This window comes from Telopea speciosissima, chromosome 1 (genome assembly GCF_018873765.1).
Source record: "Telopea speciosissima isolate NSW1024214 ecotype Mountain lineage chromosome 1, Tspe_v1, whole genome shotgun sequence".
NCBI lineage: Eukaryota > Viridiplantae > Streptophyta > Magnoliopsida > Proteales > Proteaceae > Telopea > Telopea speciosissima.
Window position 1 is genome coordinate 23,722,487 of NC_057916.1, and position 22,166 is coordinate 23,744,652.

Sequence of the window (22,166 nt, forward strand, 5' to 3'; positions counted from 1 at the left end):
GTTGTAACGGTACCTCCTAGGATTCCCAAAACCGTCCCATCTCCAATACCATGTCATTAATTAATGTGACAATCTGATACCGAGACCGAGTTATAACAAGACGGTTTCCTATTCTGATCCCAAATTGACACCCTAATTTATCACTCCTCGTCACCTCTCTACCCAAAACATATGAGTTGCACTACCCATCACATAATACCTGCGAAAAACCCTATGAAATTCCATAAAATGGTAGAAAAAGCAGTTGCAAGTTGCAACAACTATTGGCGGTCTGGACTCTGGACAGATTGTCAGCTCGTCTTTTCCTGCACTTCTCTTGTACTTGATCACTAACTCTAACCATTACAGAAACTGAAACTCACTTCATATACTGCACCTGCTGAAGTACATTTCCGGCCAAGAAGCAAAACACTAAAGTTCAGAGTCAAGACTAGAGGGTTTTGCAAGAACCCATTTCCCCACATGCTCACCATTCTGTTGCCAGGTGGACAAAATAGTTACATCCATGAACTCCTTGGCTAGGTCACATGTCAAATTGAATAACCTATCTCAATCAATCAATCAATCAAATGACTCATCATGTATTAGATTTTCTCCCTGTTTTGGACAGTACATGTCTAAAATAATTAGACTTCTTCAAATATCTCTGAAACCTCCCTAGAAATTGATCAATAACTTGGCACAAAGACCAAGTGATGGGAAAAGGATTTCTACAATCGATCTGCAGGAACCCCACTTACAAACCAAAGTCTACAATTAAATTCTACTTTTGGCTGCAAGACTAATACGGACGCACTTAAAGTATTTGTATTTACAAATTCCAGGCTAAATTATCAGATTTTTCACAAAAACTGTGCAACAATCCCTACAATATCTCAAAATTTGGACTTCCCTCGCCATGCCATCAGGGTCATTACCTTCCACTCCTACAGAGATCTACCTGCAAAAAGAAAAAAGAATCTAATCAACAGAGGAGAGAAGCAGTCAATATATAAATAAAACAATAGGCATGTCTCAGGCCTATATACTTTTATTTTTTGGGGGTAAATGTCTCAGGCCTATATACACAACAAAAATAACTTAGCCTTATCCCAACTAAATGGGGTGGGCTACATGGATCCATTCAAAATAACATTGAAAAAACTGAGGTCCCCTCACAAAGGGAAAGGAAAGTCAGAGAAATAAAGAATAAAAGAGAAGAAATTGGATAAGAAAAGTAAGTAATGGAAAATGAAAGTAAGAGGAAAGAGGATAGCCCAGGAAATCAGGTAAATCTTAGCTACATGGTGTCGATAATGTGGATCTTTGCCCTCCAAAATGATCTATCTAAGTTCATACTTGGCACAAGACCCAGTGATGCAGGTTCATCATAGAAATTGGCTTATTTCTTTAGAAATAGGCCTAGGGTTGGGTTATATACATGTTGGACCTTTGTTCCCAAGGGTTTTCTATGTAATAGGCCACTTTAATGAGCCTACACTAGGGGCATATAGGTTGCATACGGGATTAGCCCAATACTTAGTTTATTTTTATATTTTTTAATTGAATCGGTTCAAATTTGTTGCACCCAATTGGTTCAATTTAAGTGATCATGTGATTTGGTTAAGTGGTCATATGACAACTTAAGTGGCCATGTGATGTAAGTTGGGCTAGATTAGGACTCTATAAATCCAGCCATGTTTTGAGTCTATTTCCTTTAGTATTCTAGTTTCCTAGTCAGTTTAAGTTACCTAATAGATTAGGGATAGGATTAGACCATTCCTTTTTAGTGTCTAAGTTTATTTTTGAGTCTTCTATATAAGTTTGTAAGGGAGGCCAGCATTACATACGAATTTGATTAATAAAACTTAGTTTTATGCTTGCTGTCTTTGTTGCTATTGTTGCTCCTTGAGAGTGTTACATCCTTGTGGGTTTATTAAGGTGGAAGGGATTGGTGGATCTCCAATCGACTCCTTGCATCGTGAAGATCGGAAGGGCTGCTACTTATCTCGTTGCATCGTGAAGATCGGGAAACTCCATTGTTCATCTTCAAAGCTACTGCCATTGAAGATCTCTTCAAATCCAATAAGTTTGAATCTGAACTTTGTTTAAACCTTCTTCTTCTCACTCCTACCCTAACTAGGATTCGTCCATAACTTCAAATCTGTCCATCAGTTTCAAACCAACTTTCAGGATACATCCCTTACATCATTATTGACACTCAATCCAAGTTTCATCAGACCCCCACCACCCTAAACCCTAGATCCTGAAAACACTCCATTTTTACAAGGCCTCTAACCCGAAACCCTAGATTTTCAACTTCATCCAAATCAATCCAAACCTATACCATTAGACTTTCCTACACCTGCCTATCATTACCATATAAGACAACCCTAACCTAAACCTAACTTTAACCCTAATTTTGACCTAAAATTCAATTCTGCCCAAAATTGCAAAATTTCAAACTCATCCAAACTCTAACTTTTTTATACCATAATAGCCCTCTAGACCTGCCCATTAATAACCTATAAACCCTTTTCCCAATATCCAACCCTAACCCTAGTTTTACCCTAAACAGCCCTAAATCTGCCTAATTAGCAAACAGTTCCAGAACTCTGATCTTACCTAGCTCCTATTAGGCCTTGCCTATATAGGACTACATTAATTGGTATCAAAGCTATGGCAGAGGGAAGCTCCAACCAAGCCCCGAAAGACCCACCTCCATTCGTTTTTAAGACCCGAGTTAGTCTACCCAATGGGAGCACAACCATATTAATTGTTGATGAGAGGCGACGTAACAACATTATTTCACAATCCGTGGTGGATATGTTGTCCCAGTCAGGAGAGATTTGCATCATGCCTACAGATCAAGTCTTTGTTGAATTTGAGTGTTCCTCATACTCCAACGGTGCTTGGTGTAAGCCGGTACCATCTCCAAGGAGCGTTATTGCAGTAGGTTGTAATTGGTTGGACGAGCGACAAGGTTGGATTGAACTTGAAAACAACTCGTGTGTCCTACCTGATCGACACCGTCTATACCATTTGTTTACTCTAAAAGGGTTACAACCAAAGGTGACCACATCGACTGTACAGCCACAGGGACTGCCGAACATGCAACTCAAATGCAAGTGGCATCGACTATGTTTAAAGTTTCACCAATGGCGGATGTACCAACAGAAGATTCTACTAAGGCAGTTTGTGTTGAAGAGATTCAAAAACTGATAGCTAAAGAAATTCAAGTAGACCAAGCTGCACCAGTAGTTGAGATCATAATTGAGAAGCTTGGCCATCAAATTGATGTGGAGGTCCAAAACACAATTGCAAAAGATTCTATTGAAGAGGTATACATTGAAGAGAACAACGTAGACGAAGCTGAAACAGTAGAAAATGAAATGTTGATTGAGAGCATTCCAAAGGAAAACAATGACCTTCAAGATGCTGCTCTTAAAGAGGTTGAGCTTGTGTCTCAAGCATTACATGAGAATGTTGCTAACACTGAAGGCTCTATGAACGAGACATTGACAGTTGCTGCTGATTCAAAGAAAGAACACATAGAATTTGTTATGCCACCATGGTTCTTCGAAGAGCAAGCTCCACGCATTGAAGACTTTATCCCCAATGTTCCTGCCTCACCGAAATTTTGTTTGGGGATGGTCAAAGCTGCTGATCACATGTTGATTCTCCCCCCCCCCCATCACTGCAAAATTCGAGGACGAATTTTTTCAAGTTGGGGAGAGTTGATGCAGGTTCATCATTGAAATTGGCTTATTTCTTTTTTAGAAATAGGCCTAGGGTTGGGTTATATACATGTTGGGCCTTTGTTCCCAAGGGTTTTCTATGTAATACGCCACTTTAATGAACCTAACCTAAGGGCATATAGGTTGCATACGGGATTAGCCTAATACTTAGTTTATTTTTATGTTTTTTAATTGAACCAGTTCAAATTGGTTGCATCCAATTGGTTCAATTTAAGTGATCATATGACTTGGTTAAGTGGTCATGTGATGTAAGTTGGGCTGGATTAGGACTCTATAAATCCAGCCATGTTTTGAATCTATTTCCTTTCGTATTCTAGTTTCCTAGTCAGTTTAAGTTACCTAATAGGTTAGGGATAGGGTTAGGCCATTCCTTTTTAGTGTCTAAGTCTATTTTTGAGTATTCTATATAAGTTTGTAAGGGAGGCCAGCATTACATACGAATTTGATTAATAAAACTTAGTTTTATGTTTGCTGCCTTTGTCGCTGTTGTTGCTCCTTGAGAGTGTTGCATCCTTGTGGGTTTATCAAGGTGGAAGGGATTGGTGGATCTCCCATCAACTCCTTGCATCGTGAAGATCGGGAGGGCTGCTACTTATCTTCTTGCATCGTGAAGATCGGGAGACCCGATTGTTCATCTTCAAAGCTGCTACCATTGAAGATCTCTTCAAATCCAATAAGTTTGAATCTGAACTTTGTTTAAACCTTCTTCTTCTCACTCCTACTCTAACTAGGATTCCTCCATAACTTCAAATCTGTCCATCAGTTTCAAACCAAACTTTCAACATACATCCCTTACATCATAATTGACACACGATCCAAGTTTCATCAGACCCCCACCACCCTAAACCCTAGATCCTGAAAACACTCCATTTTTACAAGGCCTCTAACCCGAAACCTTAGATTTCCAACTTCATCCAAATCAATCCAAACCTATACCATTAGACTTCCCTACACCTGCCTATCATTATCATATAAGACAACCCTAACCTAAACCTAACTTTAACCCTAATTTTGACCTAAAATTCAATTCTGCCCAAAATTGCAGAATTTCAAACTCATCCAAACTCTAACTTTTTTATACCATAATAGCCCTCTAGACCTGCCCATTAATACCCTATAAACCCCTTTCCCAATATCCAACCCTAACTCTAGTTTTACCTTAAACAGTCCCAAATCTGCCTAATTAACAAACAGTTCCAGAACTCTGATCTTACCTGGCTCCTATTAGACCTTGCCTATATAGGACTACACTACCCAGACTATGCAAGTCATTCTTCACAACCTCACCTATGGTCATTTCAGGCTTGCCCCTAGCTCTTTTAGCCCCTTCAATCTGCATCAGATCACTTCTCCTTACTGGGCATCCCCGTTGTACATGGCCAAACCACCTCAGACGACATTCTCGAAACTTGACACTTATCGAGGCAACTCCCACATCAGCTCTAATACGTTCGTTCCTTACTTTATCCTTCCTAGATTTGCCGCACAACCATCTTAACATCCTCATCTCTGCAACATATAACTTCGCTACATGGCACTTCTTAACTGCCCAACATTCCGCCCCATACATCATAGCAGGTTGGACAACAATCCTGTAGAATTTTCCTTTGAGCTTTAAAGGAATGTTTCGATCACACAAAACTTCGGTGGCAACTCTCCATTTCATCCATCCCATTTAATTCTTTATGAAACATCATCATCTATGTCACCTTCTTTGTGTATGATAGACCCTAGATATCTGAAATAGTCACTTGGCGGTATCTCTCTCTCCTCAATTCTCACTATGTATCCATCAAAGTTTGCCTAAAGTTGCACATCATATACTCTGTCTGTGATCTACTAATCTTAAAGCCTCTTGTTTCCAAAGTCGATCTCCACTGCTCTAACTTAGCGTTAATCCCTGCTTCTGTCTCATCTACCAATATGATATCATCGACGAAGAACATACACCACGGCACCTCATCTTGGATGTTCTAGGTTAATTCATCCATGATAAGCGCAAACAAATAAGGGCGTAAGGCTGATCCTTGATTTAATCCAGCCGTAATTGGGAATTCTTTGCCCTGACCCCTCACAGATCTCATACTAATCACCACACCCTCATACATATCTTTAATTACCTCAATATACCTACTCAACACCCCCTCTTCTCAAGAACATGTCAAATTAAATCCCTAGGGACTCTGTCATAGGCTTGCTCCAGGTCAATAAAGACCATATGGAGATCTTTCTAGGGACTCTGTCATAGGCTTTCTCCAGGTCAATAAAGACCATATGGAGATCCTTCTTGAAAGTTCTATATCTTTCTATAAGCTTCCTCAGTAGGTAGATAGCTTCTATCGTAGATCTACCTAACATAAAACCAAATTGATTCTTTGAGATTTGAGTCTCTTCTCAGCCGGGCTTCTATTACCTTCTACCAATGTTTCCTAATATGACTCATTAGTTTTATGCCTCTATAGTTATTACTGCTTTGGACATCACCCTTATTTTTATAAACTGGAACTACAATGCTTCTCCTCCAAACATATAACATCTTCCTCGTGATCATAATCTTGATAAATAACTTGATTAACCAATATACCCCACATACTCCTAGGGCCTTCCACACATAGAGGAAAACATTTTCACTTGTATGTCTTGAATATTTATACAGGTATATCTTAATTACTGACATTGTATTTCACAGCATCTTTTGTTCAGGAATGTAGAAACAGTATTGCACACTTAAAAGGCAAGAGAAAATGCTTCCCCCATAATCCTCAAGTCTCACAGCAGCATCAAGGTGATGGTAATGTAATAGCAAGTCAGTGTAGCATTAGCTATCCAGGGATCATAGTTAGCAAGAATTAGCCAACCATGATCTCAACAGCCAGACTTTGGTCGATGAAACATAGTGACTACATGATATCCCTAGTGAAAAGAATCCATGATCAACAGTTAAAATCCAGCAAAGATTTAACAAGCCTGAATCATGGTGTCAACATGTACGAACAAGTCCAGCAACTAAACACTTGCTGATGGTTAATGTCATAATAATCAGTCCTAAACGGATACCCAGTTGAACTTCATCAGATGACCATGATGACAAACCACAACCACAGATCAGGCAGGCCTTAAGGAGCAAAGATTTACCAGGTAGACACTAGATCAGTCAATAATAGCAGCCAGAACCCAGATTTCCTCCAGAGTTGCTATAAATCAAACCATCACTAATCTAGACAATACGAGTATGCCTATCCAATCAGTAGTAATTAATTAACCTTTAATGAAAGATTTCTTCACCCAGTGTCTCCATTTGTGGACATGTGACTTGTAAAACATAGTGCTGCTGCATAAGAACTTCATACAAACCTTATGTAATGAAGATCATCCCCATAGGACACTACCAAAAGATGCCTAATTAACTCAAGGCACTTCACTCGTCTTGGGAGAACCAATAACAGGTGCCTTTGCCACATGACCTTTCAGATTTCCAGCAGCTTGTCCAGCAGAGCTCTTCGTATTCACTGCCTCAACTCCTACAATCGATTTCTTAATCTGCAAAAGCAAAAATAGAATAAAAAAATGCACCTTGAACAAATACAAAAATGCACAAGATTGACATATAAGGAGACATATCCTCCCCCTGTGGGATGAGTAACAAATGATGCTTTTGCTTTTGTTCATGTAATCAAAAAAGAGGAAAATATGCCATTATTACTCAAAATGCTCATCCTTCCGAATTTTTATCTTTTTTTCTCAACTGTTTGTCAAAAGCTTGGATGGATCCCACGAAAACTTACAATGGATACTCCCCCGCAATATGAATGGATGACCGTCCAAAGTTTGTGTGATTTGTAAGGACATGTCAACGTTTAGGCAATTTATTTTAAAACAAAAACCAAGGGGCCAAGGTGGTCTGGGCAGGCACACGGACCTAAGCTCGGCAAAAATAATGAAGTTTCAAGCTCTGCAATAGAGAAAAACCTAGAAGTGAAACCATAATATAAACTACCTTTAAATTTTTCAGCGGATTAAATTAGTTTTAGATCTCCAGCATTTCCATAAAGAACTAATGGCTTCCAACAAAAATAAAGGTCCCTATATTAATGCAAAGAAGGGTCTCTGAAATTACTTAAGTAGAGACACGTTTAAAGCAAACTCTAGCTTTCCAAAATAAACACCAGTGGCAGCACAAAAAACAGAAAAGCAAAGGCTAATTGAAAACTTTAGTAATTTAGGAACAAAATCAAAACATACTGCTGCAAGCCGCTCCTTGTGAATATCTGCTGCAAACTGCAACATCATCAAAAGAAAGCAAGAAAAGAAAAGTAATCAGAAAGAAAGCTTTTATGGAAAAAGTAAAGAATGAGAATCATTCTGCCATGAAGTAGACTTAAGGACAACCATTCACCCTGTGGTAAATAGTTCCACAGTTTTTCTTTTACCGGCTTCTTGTAGCTCTTGATCTCATCTCCACCAAACCCAGGAAGTGTTATATTCCAATTTCTTTCTGCATTAAAGTTGAAAACTGAAAACATGTACTTATAAATTAAAGCAAGAAGCAGATGGAGGGTCACTATTAGGTTGCTAACCTAAATGCAGAAGCACGTCCTTTGCTTCTAATGTAGTTGATTTGCGATGCTTGGCCAATGAACAAGCAAATGTTGTTATCTGCTCCAAGAAGGATGAAATCAATCATAAATTAAAAACTAATAGAATTCCCAAAAGCACACCACAAACATTTTGTGTGGTCCACCACTAAAACAGTCTGTATGAGAAACTTTTTTTTGGGGGGGGGGGGGTGGGGGGAGAGTACGGAGAAACAGCTAGTGCACCATCAATTAGTTATATTACCAAACAATACAAATGATGTTTAACATAGTTATCACAGCATCTAGACGACACTAGGCGTTGGAGAAGGGAAAAAATAAAGGCATCAACGCCTTGACAACTATGATGTATAATTGATTAACCTACTATTCCTTTTCATATGAAATATTCAGAAGATAAATGATACTGGCAAGTCGTCTTGGGGCTGAAATCTCCATTCCCCAATGGCAGCCATAAAAAACAGCAGAAGACAAGAGTTGTACGTAAGGTGTCATGTGCAACTTGAGGTCAGGACGTTACAGTTCAAGTGCACCAAGTCCCTAGGCATGGCTTCATTTTAACATTTAGTGTTTCAGTCTCATTACTTATTAGTTGTTTGCTAGTATAATTTTGGGTTGCTGTTCCTTAAATTATAAATAGAAGTTACACTTTTATTATAAATAAGTTTAGCCTATTACTAATTTATTTTTTCCCTTTTACTAAAACTTTTGGGCTTTCTTCATTTATCATCTCGCCTTGAGGGCTGAAACAGCCTGTTAACAGTAGATCTCCTGTCCAGCATGGCATCGAGCTAGTAAAGTGCTATACACTTGTCAAGGATAAGCCCATAATGTTATGTGCCTTCACACAACCAAGAAGTGCTAGGTTCCAGACCAAGGAAATAGCCAATTATCATGCTGAGATGAGAACTTAAGTAGGCCAGCCTTTAGTTAAGAACACCAATATTAAATTAACTAAATTATCAGAATAAAAAATTCACAAAGTAATCCCAATATTAGCTAAAATAAGAGAGGAAGAAGGGGGTGGGGAAGCAAAAAATAAAACTCACACTGTCAACGAATTCATCTGCAATCTCCACAAGAATGTTTTCAACTTCAGGATCTAACCTTTCAGATGGATCAATCTGTCCAAGAAGCATAGAACAAGAAGTTGGTATGGAACTTGAAACAATTCTACATATGTATCTGTGCATATTTGATGGATATAATTTGAAAGTGGATCTTCATATTTGCATCTTGCCAGCTAAATCCGATCAGGGTGGGGTTAGCTTCTCACCCAAACACAATGGAATGCAGATTCCAGCCGAAAGAAGAGGAAGAAAAGATTTTTCCTGCAATTCGGTTTGGATTGGTTCACCTGGTTCAAACCAAACCCAGCGGTTCAAGGATGGTTCTAGAAACTAAGTCGTGAAAAACACTTAGGAATCTTCTACACAGCTTCGGTTCCAGATTTTCAGATTTTAAGGGATCTTATCTTCATACAAGTCATGGGCTAGTAATAGAGTTATTCTCTCTTCATTTTATTGTTATTTAGTTGTTTAGTCAGGCTGGGATATGACCAGTCCTTTTTAATTCAGTTTCCTTATTGAGTTTTGTTGTTTGGAAGATTAAGATACATCCAAGCATGGCCTGCGCATGAAGGAAGTAGCCTATTCTGTTTGGGTCGTATTTCAAGAGTTTAACTCAACTTAGAACTCCTCCATGATATAGGCTGGTCAATGGAAGGAGATTGAGTCATGTTTTATTTCTGATTTTTTTAAATAAATAATTGGCTTAACAGCCCCCAGTAATTTGATTATTGGAATTTGGCTTCAGCCAATCGATTCTGAGGTGATTCAGAATGTTTCTACAGTGGCGATTCAGCAGGTACCTAGTGGTGATTCCTGAAATAGATATCCCTCTTACCTTCTTTAATTTCTTCTAATTTTAATTTTTTTTCCGAGTACTTTTAAAATGGGTTTAAAAAGATGGTTGTTTTCGGGGAGAACCAAAAGAAAGTACCATTTCCATTCCCCAGACTGTTAAAAAACAAAAATTAGCTCTTTTTCCTTTCTTTTTCATTGGATCTCTATGGTGCGATATCTTCTGTCAAATCAGGCCAGTCTATCTATCTTTCTCGTTCCCGCACATATTTTCTTTAGTTTCAATTTCATTTCAGTTCTGAAACCCCCTCAAAATTCAATCGCTTTCAAGAGCCCTAGATTAATGCTACTTCTTAAAATTTGATAATTCTGGTTTGATCTCTTCAGTACAAGTTCTGTTATTGTTCCTGAATTTCAAATCATTAACGATCAGCATCTTATATCATTTAATGGACTGTTGATTGAACCCCTAACAGCCTGCTGTCGAATTCTAAATTCTGTCAGAATTTTGGGCTTCCTTGTGACGGATTGTCGTCAAACTTTACCAGTTTGTTCTGCTTGATGCGTAACCACTCCACTAGAAGATTAGTCCAATCACTCAACTGTGTTACCCGTCATTGAAACACAAGCTGGAGACGAATCAGCCTGTATCTAGAGCTATGCTACTGACCGACCCTTTCGTAGTGACTTCGAATCCATAGGCCTCCCCTTTATTCTCAATTTGCTTGAGGCGGGACTCAACGTCAACCCAACCTTGAGTCTGCCGTGACTACCTGTCTGCAGGAATGATTCGGCAAACTTTTCTCCTATGCGGATTATTATTTACTGAGTTATTTGTTTTCTCCTGCATATGTTTGGGTTCCTACCACCTGTGATTCTGGTTTTCTAAGGGATTTCAGAATTCCTAAACCTTAGGTGATTTAGAACTCATCACAATGCTGTGTGGGTGCATGCGCGTGCACACACAAACACACACACAAACACCAAATATTTGCCACTGATTTGAATATTTTTTAATTTTGTCCACAGCATCAATGACTAATATTGCCATTGTTATCAAGACCAGAGCAGACCATACTGATGTAGACAAACACTGCAACAAACACTACAGCCGCAGGCCTAAGAAGAACCAGACCCACGGTCTGAGTGTTGGGTGGTTCACTAAAAACCAGAATCGTGGGTGGTTTATGCAGTTTCTATTTTGAGTCTTTAGTAGATAATTACTTAAATCTTGTGGTATTTATCCTTTAGGAAAAAGAAGGCTAACTAGTCGTGTTGTTCCTGTGCCCAGAAACAAAATTTTGTGAATTTACCATTCAGCCCCCAATGAAATAAAAATTCCCACTCAAGTAGATCCCTTTGTGCACCCTCTCACTGGCTCCCACGTTGGTGTAGGCGGTACATGACCAGACAGCGATGTCTTGCCCTTACCTTTTTATATCAGTTTCTTATTGTACAAGGTATCCACTACATGCATGGACCTCTTTTATTTATTTTCTATTTTCTGTTTTGCCTTCCTAGAGTTGCTACAAGAATCTATATAATGTAAAGGCCTTGGAGCCTGCTACACCCACGATTTTGAATAGTTGAATGAAGCTTTTTGTGACCTTGTTTTCTGTGAGATGCAGTCGAGTGGTGAGATACCCTTGTGTTTAGTGAGAGACTGACCAAGGCCATAGGTGAGAGGCCTTGGTCATATCCCCCTATCTTCCTTCTTCTGTCTTCCTTTTCTCCTTGGTTTCTATTTCCCAATACTGCTACAAGTGCTTGACATTGGAAGCATCGAGTCCTCCATGCACCAGTTCTGTTGCTGTTTAACAAATTGAAGAGGTGCTCCCCGTGATCCAATACCAAGAACAGGGACTGAAGGTTTTATCCCTACCTGCGGCACTGTTCTATTTGAGTTTTCCTGCAACAAATCTCAGTCCTGCTAAAGTCCAGTTTCGGCCGACAAATCCATTTGATACTTTGAGAGGCAGTTCCCTCATTGGGTTCTCCCTTCAATGGTACTCTCAGCCAATGGCTGGATTATCTTGTGGTTTGGAAGTTGCTATTTTTCTCTTTAGTTTCTAATTTCATTCATAGGCTATTGCACCATATTCTAGCCATCATACTTTGGTGATTCTTTGAAGTGTTGGGTTACATATCATCATGAATTGTGACTCCATCTACTGCTTCCATCAGCTAGTTGCGGTAGGTTTAATATTTAGTAAATAGATGCTATTTCCGGTTTGGGCATGCAATCTTTCATCTACCAATCAGTTGGCTATGGTAATTCAAGGTTATCCTTAGTTACTAATTCTGAACAACAAATTACCACTTACCTTCATCTGCTGCAACTATCAATCCAACCGTTGGATTGCTACCTTCTTTGGCAGGTAAAGTACTGTTGCTGTGACTTTACTGTTGACCTGATTTCAGGTCCCATCCGAGCTCTATTACTGTGGTTAATAAGCTTCTTCTATTGCTGTCACACAGTAGTCGAAATTCCTACCTGTGGGCTGGGAATTTTATTGTGGCATGATCCTATTTTATCTCACATAATCCATATGACATCATTTTTCTTTCTTTCACTCTTATTTTCTCTCTTGTCTACACAAATCGACAGCCCATTTCCTTAACCTATTTTGTCCATTTATTTTCTACTTTCTGCCCCAACAGTAAGCCTTGTCCCCTATATCTCTCCCTGCAATGTCTTCACTAGTTTCTATTATCATACCCAATTAGATCTGATCATATCAATAATCAGATTAAAATCTTCTTCCACCAATCCTTAATTGACCCCATCACTTGTAGATCCATTATTCGATCTGCATTATTTCGTATCAGAGACAAACCTGAAAAAGCTTTTCAACATGGAAGTTGATCCTCACATTTACGACCTATTACATACATTCCAAGAAAGTATGCGTGCCCAAAGAAAGTATCAAAGACAAGCCTTTGAAGAATTCAATCGAAAAATTGGAGTTATACTTAAAGTTCTGCAACCACAAGTTGAAGGAAAGCTGTAGAGTAAGCCTTCAACGATGAAGACACTAAAGAGGAGCCCATGATCAGAATCAAAAGTAAATTGATCGATGATGATTGAAGATCAAGAACCTCCTACGGAAGATTATGTTGAAGAGGAGCAAATCATGATTGACTCTTTTGAGATTGAACATGTGGAAATTGTTCTGCAACAAATCTTTAACCTCGTCACTGATTTTGTTCGTGAGAAGCAACAAAATTGGCAAATCAAGTGGACTGATCATGGATGCCGATCAAGTGTTGTTGATTCACTCATACTATAAAACTCGAAGACGAGTTTTTCCAACATCGGGGGTATTGATGCAGTTAAGGGTGTCCAATAGGGCCAACTAGGCCTTGGAATACTTTAGTTTGGACCATGGTTGGGTTCTATGGGCCTTGGGCTTGTTATTTATGAGTTTTATTTTTAACAATTATAATGGACCTCTATTATAAGCCTAAAAGTAGAGACTTAACGGGGTAGACGGGATTAAGTACATGGATAAGATTGTGTGGGTCCCATGTGCTATTAAGGAGTCAAGTTAGTCTAATCTAGAAGTCCTTTCAAGTTGAGAGTTTAAGTCAGTTTAGGAAGGTTAAGAGTCATTAGCAAGTCAATTTAGGAGATTTTATTTCTGTTTTTATAAACAGCATTGTAACTGACCCACCCTCTCCCCACAATTTTGATTGATTGGAATAGAATAGTTTTGTTTGGAAAATTGCCTTGCGAACTGTCTTCCTTCTCTTCCTCTCGGTGTGATTTCTCCTCTATCACATTATACTCTCTTTCCTCTCAATCACACCTTCTTCCATCTCTATCTTCTCTCCTAAGCCTTCTCTCTTTCTTCCCCCATTATATTGATTTTTCTTTAGATCTGAATTTTCAGATCTGATCCTATTTTATTTCCCATACGACAAAATCACTTTTTCTTCCTTTTCACTCCTATTTTCTCTCTCATCTACACCAATCGAATGCCTATTTTCTTTCTTATTTTCTCCATTTATTTTCTACTTTCTACCCCGACGGTAAGCCTTAGCCCCTATAGTTTCTCCCTGAATTTCACTGGTTTCTATTATCATACGGACATACATAATTAGATATAGTCATAACAACCATCAGATTAGAATCTTATTCCATCCATCCTTAATTGAGCACATTACTTGTAGATCCATCATTCCATCTGCATTACAACCCACCCCCCCCCCCCCCCCAAAAAAAAACAATCTGTCCATGCTACTATTCTCATAAAATAGAGAAAGAGAGAAGATATTTATTGTGCACGAACCCTGAGGTCATTTGGTTATACCGAAGCCAGCCTCTTTTTACCTTAATTTCCTTAGAAATGTTTTTCCATACCCCATCTATACAGGTAGTAAGGAGGTTGCACTGGTTAAAGAATCTGCCCCCTTTCTGGGTCAATGCCTGGTATGGTTTCAATTACCAAGTACAAAAGATTTAAGCCATAAGCTTGAAGAGAAATCCAAATGCATAAAAGTTTCTTCAAGAAGAAACTTCAGGCAAAGCATAGAAAGAGGTCACAGGTCACAACTCCGTCAAATCTACTCCACATAAGAGCTCCCACCCCAAAGGATATTACATGGCATTCATTCCAAATATATATGAGTTATTTTGTACATCCCCAAAAGAACATGGTGGGAATTATCCATATCTTCTACAATGACATACTGGCAAACCCAACTAACTAACTCATTACATCTATTAAACAACTATAGCAGATAAGCCAACATCTAGACCAGAAAAGAAAAAGGGGAAGGCAAAAATGGCTGACCTGAGAGACTAGTTCATGTATGCTTCTCTTACTGACGACCTGATTACCACACTCACCAGCATCTGCACTAGCCGCTATATTTTGGGTCCCTGACTGGGCATTTGTAGGTTGCACTGTTGTAAGAGAGGGTGTTGTTTTCTGGTTTCCCAATCCTTGTCCTCGTGTAGCCTGATATTGATGAGGCAGAGACTGGGGAACCCTTGGTGGTGGATATTGTTGTACATGGTGCTCTTGTGACTGAAGTGATGGTGATGGTTGTTGTTGCTGCTGCTGCTGGGCAGATGGCATATGTTGTTGATGGGAAGCCATCGGTAAAGGATGATGCTGTTGTTGAGGAATGTGAGATCTTTGCTGCAAAGACTGTTGCTTCATCTGTGGCCTGTATGAAGAGGATGGTAAAGATGGATGTGTTTGTTTCCCCTGTTGGCCCGCTGACATCCATGGTTGTGAAGGGTTTTGGGAACTTTGCGGCGTACCCGGCGAAGGAGAACCAGGAGGACCCATAGATGAGACTCTTAGTAGACTATGGCCTTGAAACTTCTGCAAATAATGTGAAGGGTCAATATGTGCATAATCAAGTTACAATCATAGAATAAAACCTGGTCAAAGCATAATTGCACATGGAACACATGTTTCTTCCCCAATGTTGTATTATTTCCTAGAAGTGCCACTTCCACATCCCATCCTCTTTAATCTCTTTTCCTCAAAAGATGGTATCTAGTTGACATGTATCTCTATCATTTTAATCTTTTCTTCTATCTTCTTGTATAGCTCTACAGTTTGGTTGGAAGTTCCAATGACGATAACTATTATTCGCAAAACAGGTCTATTGAATTTACAATTGGCTTTCATTGTTGCATCAGAAAATATGTCGCTGATAATCTGATATGTGTCTTGTCCTTAACACTTGTTCAGTAATTTCATCTTATCCTAAACTCTAAGCAGATCTATTAAAATCATCCCACTGATTTATTGAGGCCCTAAAGAAGCATAATTGTCCCCACCTGAGGATGGGCCATGGAGGTACCTGAATCTCATCAGACACGCAAGATCTCTATGTTCCTCTGGCTGTAGTTCAGCAAATTAATTAGGTGATGGATTATCTATCAGAGAAGCTTCCATATTCCTTTTGATGACATATCCCTAGTGGCTCTTGCACATACCTGATCCGCATGTTGTACTATATTCCTTCTTTTTACAGCTACTTTGATCAAATTAATAAAATTGCTTAAAAGAACAGGAAGGGGGGCTGATAATTAACTCTCAAGGCTTTCCACCATATTTTCAGTATGGTTGATCAATAATTGCATTGGTACACACAGTACATATGTTGGGAGAATGTCTTAATAGTGAATTTTTTTTACCTAAAGTCATCATTCAACAATAAAATATAGCAAAAGCTCATCACTTTGGAGGTGCAAGATTGTTCACACCATATCGTACAGAGCAAAGACTACTCAAGATACACAGACATGTATAGTCAAGAAAGCTCCCCTCCTTTCATCTCGTTGAGTCAAGAACCTATGATTTTAATGGGGGACAGAATAGGAGAGGGGAAATCTGAGAAGAAATCAGAAGGGCGGGGGGGAAGAAGAAGGGGGGAGGGGGTGTGCACACGCACAAACTCACCTTTTTCTTTTAATTCATTCTTGCATATTCATAATACGTTGATTACACATCTAATTATAAAACCCAAAAAAAATAGACTCCTAATTACTTACTAAAACCAAGCTAACTAAAATAGAAACCCAATAAAACTCAAATTGGAAATTTCCCTGTGTCTAATAACTACCTTAAAATAAAAGATTACATAATAATTTCCCAAATAAAATAAACTTCCTAAAAGCCTACTAGATCCAAACACTCAAACTGGACCTGGTTCAACTGGATTTGGGTCGGTCCAATGTGGTACACCAGTTGGGTCGGCCCGCTCCAAGATTGTCCTGCATCAGATTTATTATTCTCATAGTTTCAACAATGGCCTCGAAGGCCCAAAGTCTTCTCTACCATCTAGCCCTTGTATCCATATCCATATATGCAACCATATGTTCATGGACCCAATTCATCTGCATATACAATATTACAGATTTCATTCATAAAAATACCTCCAAAGCAACCATCCTATACTTCACTTTAAGTACTTCCTCTAATCCCCTTAAACAAGAACCACAGTACCAATAATAAAAAAAATCTTACTAATAGCTAGATTACAGACCCAAGGCTCCTTCCTCATTTATGTCCTCCATAAATCTCCAACTTGAGTTGCCCAACGATGGATTAATCATGTCACAACTCAAAAATACATGAGCACAAAAATCCTAGCCCTCTCTAGTAAAAGCAGACTAAAGTCAGCCATTACTTTAGGAGAATAAAAACAGAAGAAATCAGATACATGCTGATGTAGTCCTGGGTAGGAGTAGTCCCACTAGGAACCAGGGTAATAGGATCACTTAACAAGGCTGGCCAATTGGGATAGCTTAGGCTAATTAGGGCAGAAATTAGGGTTAGGGTTGAATAATGGTAATGGGGTTTTAATATGCAGGTCTAGGAGGCTTTAATGGCATATAAATATTAGGGTTTGGGAAGGTTCTAAAATTCTGCAATCCTGGGCAGAATCGAGTTGCAGGTTTTAGGTTTAATGGAGTGAGGGAATGGAGGGGTTGTAGTGGAGATTAAGGGCTGGGTTTAAGGTCGAGTGTAGGGAGAGGTGTGGGGGATATAGGCTGGAAGTAGGGTTCGAAATTGATGGCTAAATCTGGAGTTATGAGGGAGTCCTAGCTGAGGTAGGAGTTGCAGGTTTAATGGAGATTAGGGCTTGATGGATGGAGGGGAATGTGGATTACGTCTAAGGGAAGATAAAGGCTGGTAGAGGAAGGTTTAAAATAAATAGCAAGTTCAAACTTACTGTATTGCAAGAACAATGGCAGCAGCTTGATGTCTTGAAGGAACCTCCCGATCTTCACGATGCAAGGAGCAGGAGTCCACCTACCCTTTACCACCTTGAGATCCACAAGGATGTAAGAACTCACAGAGGAGCAGAGGCAGCAGCATGATGGCAGCAAACAAAGCTTGAAAGCAGGAAATTGTTAATGCTGAAAATAGTGTGGGAGCCTGCCCATGATTGCTTTATTTATAGTCTAAAAAAGGGCCAAAGGCCTTACACATATTCAGATCTGGATTAGGAATCCCAGATCTTATTCCTAATTAAAAAACAACTCCACCCTCTTAAAATCGTGGAGGGGGAAGAATAAAACATAGTTTTAAACAAAAATTAAAAGATGCTCTAAGAGCCAATAGAAATAAAACAAAATCAACCAATAAGAAAGAGTCACTTAAATTGGACCATTGATTGGACCGGTTCTAAGAGCTCAAAAAAAACTAAGTATAGAAAAGAAAACTCTTCTAAGGCTCCAACAAAAACAGCCAAGTCATGGCTTCTTCTTCCTAGTGCTTGGACTTGCATCACATGCAGTCTTTTGAAAAAATTGTACTAAATCAAAAAATAGTAACAAGATTTAACAAGAATGAAAGGGAAGGAGACTTGAGAGTGGGGGGGGGGGGGGGAAGATGACAAATTAAGGATATATGCACACTTATCCAAGCCTTTTGCATTTTTTTATAGGGGCCCAAAAATGGGACGAGATAGGATATCATCCATGTTACCAGGTTACTGGTGCAGGGGTAGAATCTGACACGCACATGGGCATCAGATTTGGCATATCCCAAAAAATAGGATTTGAGGACTTGGGGGGTGGCATAGAATTTTTTTCAATATTTTAGATTTTTATACTTAATTATTAGTTATTTTTATATTGTAAAAAAATTAAAAAATGCTATTAAAGATATCAACTTAAATGTAGCAAAATTATATTCAAAACAATTGTTTGTAATTGGCTGTGTACACTTGGTCTAGCATGACACATATCACACATGATGTAAGGGAGAGTGAGAATTTCTACTTTAGGATAGAGAGAGAGAGAGAGAGAGAAATCAGCAAAGGCGGATGACAGAGAGGTCTTCCATGGAAGAAACAGGTACGCCACTCCTCATCATCATCAACAATGCCCGTCTCCTGCCTCTATCCTGCACCTGCTCCTTCTTCTCATCGTGCCTCCTCTCTCTTCTTCTCATCCCAACACCCTCCTTCTTATACCTTAGCTATTTCCTTTTTTCCTCCTCTAAACGAATATGAGGCAAGTATATGGCACACCTATAACCTGATCTATGTCCATAAGTATGGACATGAGATTTGGCAGGGGGGGAAGCCAAATCTGGGTAACATATGACATCGTTAAAATCAATCAGTAGATTTTAATTACCAGTAGTTGTCTTACAACATATTTTCGATTGATTTTTTAATTAGCGATATATTTTAATTTGAAATTGTGTAGCAGAATTTTGTATTAAATATAAAAAGTAGTAGTTTTATCAAATTATTGGGATGTCATTTGTGCAATTTCAGTACTTGTCTGGCCAATACATTGTGAAACAGGCAAAGAAAATCAATTTCAGCAATGCCCCCGTCTGGTTGGATGTAGAATGATGAAAATTATTGCAAAATATTTATACAAGAAAATCTATCAAGAAATATTTTTTATGAATAAAATGCAAGCATAACAGTACAGAAGAGAGCTACATTGAACATTGAAGTCATACTTATTACGAAAAATCTAGTAATTTGGTTGACAAGTGAAGTAAACTTGAGTTACAAAATTTAGTTTTTTCTTTTGATAATTTAAATTTATTAAGTTATTAAGTTAGCTAACAACTATTGTTGGAAATGATTGGAGAAGTCTCCATTATATTTTTGTTGTTACTTCACATTGGTTTCCAACAGTTTACATCTAACCAGACAGAGCATAAGAAAGAAAGAAAGGAATACACAACTGTGTAAAGATAGATAACAGGCAACCAGGTATCACATAAAATCAACAATCAGAATAAAAAACCAGAAAGACAGTCAAAGCTTCTTGCATGTCTCTAGAGACAATAAACTTCAACCAAATATGTTTTGGAGTTGGAAGCAACTCCAAGTCTTACAGGGTGTTTCTAGTGAGGAAGTCTATATAAGGCTTTTATAAATCAGAATAGATATGATCGAATGAAATTTTCTGCAGTTAATTGGCTCTCTCCCAGTAACCATGTGGTTCATTGTTGAGGTCAGCGGCTTCCCAACAATCTAGGTGGCCTCTTAAATCTCCTCCTCCTTTGTCTTCTTTTCATTGCGCATGCCAGTCCCACATCCAGCCATTAAAAGTCCCTCTTTTGTCAAACAATTACCACTAAGCAACCATCCATAGAAGCATTCATCATCCCCATTTAAACAAAACCCAGCCAACAGCATCTTTCCCTAAATCCTGGTGTTCACACTCCACTCCACTCCATCTAAAACCCAACAGTAAACCCTCTTCTATAATTGGCCCTATATTTTTTTATTTACCTCTTTGCGGTTTCACCAGAGTCCAACACCTAAAACAACCATTTAAACCCTTAAACTACACTCGAGAAACCTTATTCTCTACAGAGATTTAAATTTCCTCACTAAACCCTTTTTCTGAACCCAGTTTCTTGAAGAGATAATCAGTAATACACATAGGTTTGTGATTGAGTTTGCAAGTAATTAACAAAATGCAACACAATAGTTCCAAGAGGTTAAATCTGATCAGCTTGTCTTAAGACAAGGGAAGCCACAAACTCCTTGCATAGAAAAATCTCAATTTCATGAACAGAACAAGCTACATTATAGGAATGAAAATGGGTGATGAAAGAATTGCACAATAAAGCTTACAACTGACTTGACTAGCTAAAGACTGGCTACTGGATGGAGATTGAGATCTTATTGGTGGTTGAACAGATCTCTGTTGAGGATGTCCAGAAACCCCACCTGGCCGCAATTGAGACCCAGGACCATGAGAACCCACCATGCCCATACCCGGAACCCCATGCATTGGCGGCCTCACCTGACAAATAAAATACGGAAATCAAAATATCGACAACTGCACTTTACCACAAGAATACAGATTGAACTTTCTGCAGAAACAATTTCCTAATTATTCCCCACAAATAAAAAATCACGAAAAATAGAGGGAAAGAAGGGGGGAAAACGTTCCGAGGACGAATTCTTTTTACTGTTCTTCTTTCTTGGTGGGATTCCTCACCGTAGTAGCGTTGGTTGTATTAGTACTTGGGTCAGATACATTGACTGAACCCCTAGCCAACCCAGTAAATGGTTGGTTGAAAAACGTGGGTTGCTGGGGAGGCCTGGCATGCTGCGCCGGAACTCCAATTGCAATACCACCTCTCTGAATGGGTGGTGTGGAAATGGAAGGTGAAGCAGGCGATGATAAGGACGGAGGCAAGGGAGCTGAGGTTGTCGAAGAAGTGAGAGACGAGATATGCGTGAAATTTTGATAAGGCGGTTGTGGTCGAAGACGGTTCAAAGGAATGCCTGAAGGCCGGGTTTGAGAGTGTTGGTAATTCGGCTGCTGCTGCGGTTGAGGAGGTAGTGGTGGTTGTTGTGGCTGCTGAAGAGAAGTCGATGGCTGTGTATTTTGGTTTTGGTTTTGGTTTTGGTTTTGGTTTTGGTTAGGGTTAGGACTAGGGTTAGGGTTCGGACTTGAGGAAGATGAAGGTGCAGTTTCTGCCGCGGAAGCTATTGCAGGTAATGACGAGGGGACCGGTGAAGTTGAAGGTGGTGTTGGCTCCGTCGGCTGTGGAACGGTTGCCGGTGTTCCCATGGGATCCATGAAACCAAGAGACAGTGAAGCTCTGTAGATTTGCACTTCGTCTGAGATTATATAGTAATAGAACAGTGGCTTGAATGGGCTTGAAGGACAAGCCCATTGTCGTCATATGCTTAAAACTTGAAACATTAAAAGCTGGCCCCGTTCGGTAGCCTGGGTAGGGATCCTTATCACCTCCGGCTTCCTCCCCGGCTAGTTCCCCTATTCCTCTACCAAGGGGGGTTAGAATGATCACCCTATTCTTGCCCAAACACTTTACCTGAGTGAGGTCCACCACCCCATATTAAAAGAACTGAGGAACTGGGCCTGACAGGAAACTGGAGGAGATAATTTTCCAGCCTAGGTACCTCTCATGGTCTTCACATAAGGTGCACCGTAAACCCACACGTGTTCTAACCCAAACGTAGAGGGTAGCATCCGTTTTCAGTTTCTT

General features: G+C 39.3%; 1 protein-coding gene across 5 annotated transcripts; it reads right to left on the minus strand.

The window, feature by feature from the left end:
• Positions 1 to 742: 742 nt before the first annotated feature.
• Positions 743 to 21,789, minus strand: LOC122640532 (transcription initiation factor TFIID subunit 12). 5 transcript variants are annotated; one of them, XR_006329686.1, is made up of 9 exons: positions 21,149 to 21,789; positions 20,786 to 20,950; positions 14,991 to 15,530; positions 9,382 to 9,456; positions 8,315 to 8,393; positions 8,168 to 8,232; positions 7,980 to 8,015; positions 7,092 to 7,277; positions 743 to 940 (listed from the first exon to the last, which is right to left on the minus strand). XR_006329686.1 is itself a non-coding variant. In XM_043833765.1 (8 exons), the coding sequence occupies exons 1-8, from the start codon at positions 21,734 to 21,736 to the stop codon at positions 7,146 to 7,148; spliced, it is 1,677 nt and encodes a 558-aa protein (XP_043689700.1). In that variant the 5' UTR covers positions 21,737 to 21,789; the 3' UTR covers positions 7,041 to 7,145. The 5 variants fall into 5 exon arrangements, 4 of the variants coding, with proteins under 4 accessions (XP_043689700.1, XP_043689694.1, XP_043689708.1 ...); XM_043833765.1 differs by lacking the exon at positions 743 to 940 and having other exon boundaries at positions 7,041 to 7,277; positions 14,991 to 15,527; XM_043833759.1 differs by lacking the exon at positions 743 to 940 and having other exon boundaries at positions 7,041 to 7,277.
• Positions 21,790 to 22,166: the final 377 nt, after the last annotated feature.